Below are 5,201 nucleotides of genomic sequence, written 5' to 3'. Positions count from 1 at the left end.
GGTGAGGGTGGGGAAGGACAGCCCCATGGGGTCCCTGGCCAGGGCATCCATGCCACCCCCCCCCACCTCACTTGCATCTCTTCTCCCCAGACCTGGAGGGTGTCGTGGAGGCCGTGGCTTGCTTTGCCTACACAGGCCGCACAGCCCAGGAGCTGACCTTCCAGCGCGGGGACATCTTGCGGCTGCATGAGCGGGCCTCAGGCGACTGGTGGCGGGGCGAGCACGCGGGGGTGCGGGGGCTCATCCCCCACAAGTACATCACTCTGCCTGCGGGGTGAGTTTGGAGGCTCTCCTTCCAGCCCCCCGTCTACCCCCAGGCTTCCAGCCCTTCCCACATGCCGAGTCCCAGGTTCCGTGGGCCCAGGCTGTGCCTTGCTGATCACTGCTGGCCCGCACCATGCCCTCTGCCCTGCAGACCCCAAACCCAGAGTGAGCGTTCCAAGTGTCTTGTCTTTCCATCTCCAGAGCGGAGAAGCTCGTGGTGGGCCAGGGGCTGCTGGCCACCGGGGACCTGCTGAGCAGCTCAGAGGGGCTCCCCATGGTGGAGCTTGTCCAGAGGTGAGCAGAAGCGGGGAAGACCCTTTCTGGGCCTTGCTTGCCCATCCCAGGCTGGAGGCAGGATGGCCAAGGACCAGTTTTGCTGTTTCTTTCCCTTTCCCGTGCACTGGACTGGGAGAAGCCCCTGCCTGGGAGCACGGGGCCTCCCCAGGGTCCCCTCTAAGCTCCCTGTCTGTGCCCTGCAGGCTGGAGCCATGCACCCCACCCGAGATCCCTCTTGGTATCCCCGGGAGTCACTCCGGGTACCGACGGCCCTGCATGGTCCCAGCATCCCCGGAACGACACGTGGAGGTGGATAAGGTGAGCGCTGGGGATGGTCACGTTGCAAGAGGGGTGCACCTCCCCGGAGGCAGGTTCTCTGCTTCCCCTTACAAGCCACTCTTCCTGCCTGAGATTCAAGTCTGACCCTCCTGATCGCAGACACACTGGCTGAGCCCAGCCTAGAGAGGGGCAGGCCGGTAAGGGGGTGAGCTTGGTAGGGAGGGACCGCCCTGGAGGCAAGGTAGTGGGAGACCTGGGGGAGAGCAGTCACACATTTAAGCCTCACGTTTGGTTCCTGAGTGGGAAGCGGCACACGGGACAGGCTTCAAGGCTGGCATCTAGAGCCAGGCTAGGTGACAGGTGGTAACATGGCAGGTGCTTTGTGAGCCAGAGAAGATGAAAGGGGCAGATGGAAAAGCGGCTGAGGGAAGTGGTGAACTTGGGAGCCCGGCAGGGTCATGGTTCTTACAGGGGGGCAGAGAGCAGGTGCCAGATGGGGCCGTGGCACGGGGTGCAGCCTGGGGAGACCCAGCTGCCTGCTGTGCCCACTGGCCCCAGCGCACCCCTCCGTAGGCTCCTGGTGGGCAGAAGCCCTGGGGGACAATGCAAGCCTGGGGACAGTGTGAGCCTGGGGACAGAGAGTAAGAGAGCCTGCCATGTCCCAGGTGTGGCCTGGTGAGCAGGCCTGGGCACCGGGGACAGAGGGGTGATTGGGGACACACATGTGTAGTGGCCAGGGGAGCATGGGCCAAGGGTGGGGGGCAGGGCATCCATGAGACCCCAGGGCAGGTGGCTGGTAGGCTGGGCCAGGCGGGCTGTGGGGGAGCCCTGGCCTGGGACGTTGGGGCCCACTGGGGCCCCCCAAGCCAGGGGGTGGTGGCTGTGATCTCTGCCAGGGAGAGAGTGGGGAGAAGATGGGTACCCAGGGCCCAGCTGGAGGAGCTCCCATTTGAAGGCTGAGCTAATCACTGCAGTCCACAGAGGCAGTGGCTGAGGACTTTGTTTCAGGGGGCAGAGGAGCTCAGGGGATCAGCAAGCCTGACTCCTGGGTCAGGTCACTGTCCTGGGGGCAGGGGACCGACTGGGCAGGTGGGGCCCACTTGTGCCAGCATCCTGCCTTTCTCTCCTCTCCGCCAGGCTGTGGCACAGACCATGGACTCTGTGTTTAAGGAGCTCTTGGGGAAGACCGCCCTCCGTCAGGGCCTCGGACCGGATGCCAACAACTCCCCAAGCCCCGGGCCTCGCAGCCCAAAACCTCCAGGCTGTGGGCGCCTGGGCAAGAACAAAGGCTTCTCGCGGGGCCCTGGTGCCCCAGCCTCACCCTCGACCTCCCATCCCCAGGGCCTAGACTCACCCTTCAAGTCCCACTGAAGGGCCCCCTCATCCTCTGCAGGCCCTGCCCCAGCCCAGGGCAAAACCGGCCAGGCGCCCCCAACCCTTTGCTTCTCCCTGGCCCTATCCAGCATACCTGCTCGTGACCCTCTGCAGAGAGGAGGAAGTGGCCGCTCCAGCTCACCCCTGCCTTCCCTGCTCTGGCTTGGGCCCCTCTGGGAGGCCACCGCGGAGGGAGGCAGGGGGCAGGCCCCGCCTGGCCCTGGGTGTGAGGGCTCGTGGCTGGTTGTCACCCTTGGCAGCCAGTAGGTGGCGGGTGCCTTTGCTCAGCTGAGGGCGCCAGCCTGGTGGGGGTTGACAGGCATTGGCAACCATTCATAAAATCCTGTGCATTGACTCCCAGATGCAAGCCAGTTCTCTGGCTGGCTGGGAGGGGAGAGGGTAGTTGGAAGGTGGGTACAGGCCCAGCCTCTTGGCACCCCCAGCACTCGAGGCCAGCTTCTGGGGCTTCTTGGCACAGGGCTGTGTGGCTTGGGGACCTGCATCTTGGAAGTCCTGTCTCCTGTGTGGTAGGTTCCAGATCCGTGCACGTGTCTGTGGGTACAGGAGGGGCCTGAGAATCTCTCTGTGCTTCCCCCACATTTAATGCAATTAAACATGCATGAATTTTTAAAAATACCATCCTTGTAGAAAAGGGGGACAAAAAGAAGCAAATATAGAAAAATATTGGAAACCTATTGAAAATGTGTTCATTTCTTCAGTACCCCAGTATCCAAAGAGACTCACCAGGTGGAAAATGAGCCAGAGTTTTTATGAGGGCAAGGTCAGAAGGGAGGGCCAAGGGGGACAAGATGGCGGGGGGGCAAGAATGACCCCTGGTCCAACCTCCTTTTTCTGCCCCTTGGGCCCCCGGGACCTTCACTGGCTGGCTGCATGTCTCGGCCAGGCCCCCGTGGAGCCAGTTCGTAGGCGGTCAGCTGAGTTCTGTGGAGCCTCTAGAAGGAAAGCAGCACCCCCACCCCCGCTGCTGCCCCAATTTCTCAGGAGGGGGTGTCCTTGGCCAGAAAGGAGCTGGCTGTGGCGCATGACTCCTCTTGGGGCCCCGGGCTGGGCGGGGCGCGCCTCCGGGTGCAGCAGAGCAGGCTTCGCAGCTCGGAGGAGACGCTGCTGCTGAAGGAGGCGTAGATCCAGGGGTTGGTACAGCTGTTGAGGCTGGCCAGCAGCATGAGCAACACGAAGGGAGGCCCTGTGTGGGGCGGGAATCGGGGCTGGGGCTGAGGGGGCCTCGAGGTCGGCGCACCTGGGCTCGAAGGCCACGCTGGCTGGGTTGAGGGGTGGAGGGGGGTGAAGGTGCACATGCACCAAGATTGGGTGGGCCCCACAGCCCCAGCCACCGCCACACACCTTCCCGCGGTGCCTCTGGGTCCCACGCGGCCCACAGCTGCACAAGGAAGAAGGGCGCCCAGCAGAGCACGTACACTATGACGATCACCAGCGTCATCCTCACGGTCTTGGCCACGGCCGCCGACACCCGGGCTCCCTCAGCAGGGCCGCCTGGCCGGCACCCTCGGCGGGGCCCGCCGGCCCTTGGCACCGGCCCTGGCCCCAGGCTGGCATGAATCTCCCGGAAGATGAGCACCTGACAGGCAGCGATACCCAGGGCAGGAGCCACAAACACCATCAGGGCAATCCAGGTGACGTAGGCACGGAGGCCCCAGGGCTCAGCAAAGCGGGCCCAGCAGTCAAGGACCCCACTGCCATCCACGTCACGCTGGGCAAAGATGAAGAGCTGGGGCAGGCTGAGGAGCAGCGAGAAGGCCCAGGCCAGCAGCACCGGCCGGTTCCAGTGAGTGCCACCCGCGTGGCGGTGTGCCAGCATGGGGCGGCAGATGGCACGGTGGCGGTCCAGCGTCATGGCCAGGATCATGTAGGAGGAGGCATACATGCCCACCATCTGCAGGTACTTGACTGCCCGGCACAGGGCATCGGGCCCACGGAAGCGGTCGGTGGCGTCCCAGGCCAGCTGGGGCAGCACTTGGAACAGAGCTACGGCCAGGTCGGCCAGGCACAGGTGGCCGATGAAGACGTGCATGGGTGCCCAGCGGCCCCGCCGGCCCCGCCGCACCAGGGCCCCCAAAACCAGGCCGTTGCTCAGGGCCACGGCCACGAAGACGGTGGAGAGCAGGGCCAGCTCTGCCTGGGCTAGCAGCGGGTCTCGGGCAGTCCACAGCTCCCCTTCGCTGCCGTTGCCTGCTGGGGTAGGTTGAGAGAGGTGCCGGGGCACAGCTGGGCAGAGGTGGGGGCAGAGGGCCAAGTCAGTGAGTCTATTCTGCCCAGGCACCAGGCCACTGTCAACCTGGGCCCTCTGTTTCCCTCCAGCCTCCTCCTTCCTGGCTCCTGGCCTTCCAGCACAACACACGTCATCCAGCACCGTCCCCCCACCACACACTGCCTCAAACTGCATGTGGTGGAGAGGAAAGGGCAGCCCCAGGCCCAGGTGAACCAGAGGGCTGGCTCTTTCCAGTGAGGGAGGCGGGCTGAGTTGGGGACGCCGAGGGATGGGAAGCTTACCTGAGGTGGTGGATGCCATGAACATGGCAGGGCGTGCAGGAGTCCTGAGCGCCTGGGGGAGACGACGTTGTGAGCTCAGCCTCCCACTGAGGGGCCAGCCGTGCTGCCCAGAGTCTCTGGATAGGGGTCCTTAGAGCCTTGGCTGGGGTGGTGGGGTGGGGGCCTGTGCGTGTGACTCTGTGTGTGTGTCTGTGAGACTGTGTGTGTGAATCGTGTGTGTGTGTGAGAGAGACACTGTGTGTGTGTGTGAGACTGTGTGTGTGTGTTCATTCCCATGGCCGGGTCCTGGGGGGTACGTCTTAGCCTAATCGACGTTGGTGAGGTCTGGCCACTGAGGCAGACTCAGACCTTGGCGCCTACGACTGGGCGGGGGAAGATGGCACCAGGGGTCATCAGACAGATGGACAAACCCAGCTTAAGACCCATCCAGGCAGCCCATGAGAAGCGAGGCAGACATACAGACCCCCCACAACCTCCTG

At 64.1% G+C, this 5,201-nt stretch overlaps 2 protein-coding genes across 2 annotated transcripts in view; one reads left to right on the top strand and one right to left on the bottom strand.

Annotated features, from left to right (window-relative positions):
- Window positions 1-2,820, top strand: part of ARHGAP4 (Rho GTPase activating protein 4) — a 16,300-nt gene extending 13,480 nt beyond the window's left edge. Inside the window, exons 18-21 of the mRNA XM_052663293.1 lie at window positions 17-274; window positions 466-558; window positions 744-858; window positions 1,957-2,820. Of these exons, the coding sequence (XP_052519253.1) occupies window positions 17-274; window positions 466-558; window positions 744-858; window positions 1,957-2,190 (700 nt within the window). The 3' untranslated portion in view covers window positions 2,191-2,820. The remainder of the gene's footprint in view (window positions 1-16; window positions 275-465; window positions 559-743; window positions 859-1,956) is intronic.
- Window positions 2,821-3,191: 371 nt separating this feature from the next.
- On the bottom strand, window positions 3,192-4,747 carry AVPR2 (arginine vasopressin receptor 2). The gene is made up of 3 exons (XM_052663826.1): window positions 4,723-4,747; window positions 3,556-4,437; window positions 3,192-3,397 (listed from the first exon to the last, which is right to left on the bottom strand). The coding sequence occupies exons 1-3, from the start codon at window positions 4,745-4,747 to the stop codon at window positions 3,192-3,194; spliced, it is 1,113 nt and encodes a 370-aa protein (XP_052519786.1).
- Between the last annotated feature and the right edge of the window lie 454 nt (window positions 4,748-5,201).

This window comes from Budorcas taxicolor, chromosome X, assembly GCF_023091745.1.
Source record: "Budorcas taxicolor isolate Tak-1 chromosome X, Takin1.1, whole genome shotgun sequence".
Taxonomy (NCBI): Eukaryota; Metazoa; Chordata; class Mammalia; order Artiodactyla; family Bovidae; genus Budorcas; species Budorcas taxicolor.
The sequence above is the reverse complement of the archived record's forward strand: the minus strand, read 5'-3'. Positions and strand labels throughout refer to the sequence as shown.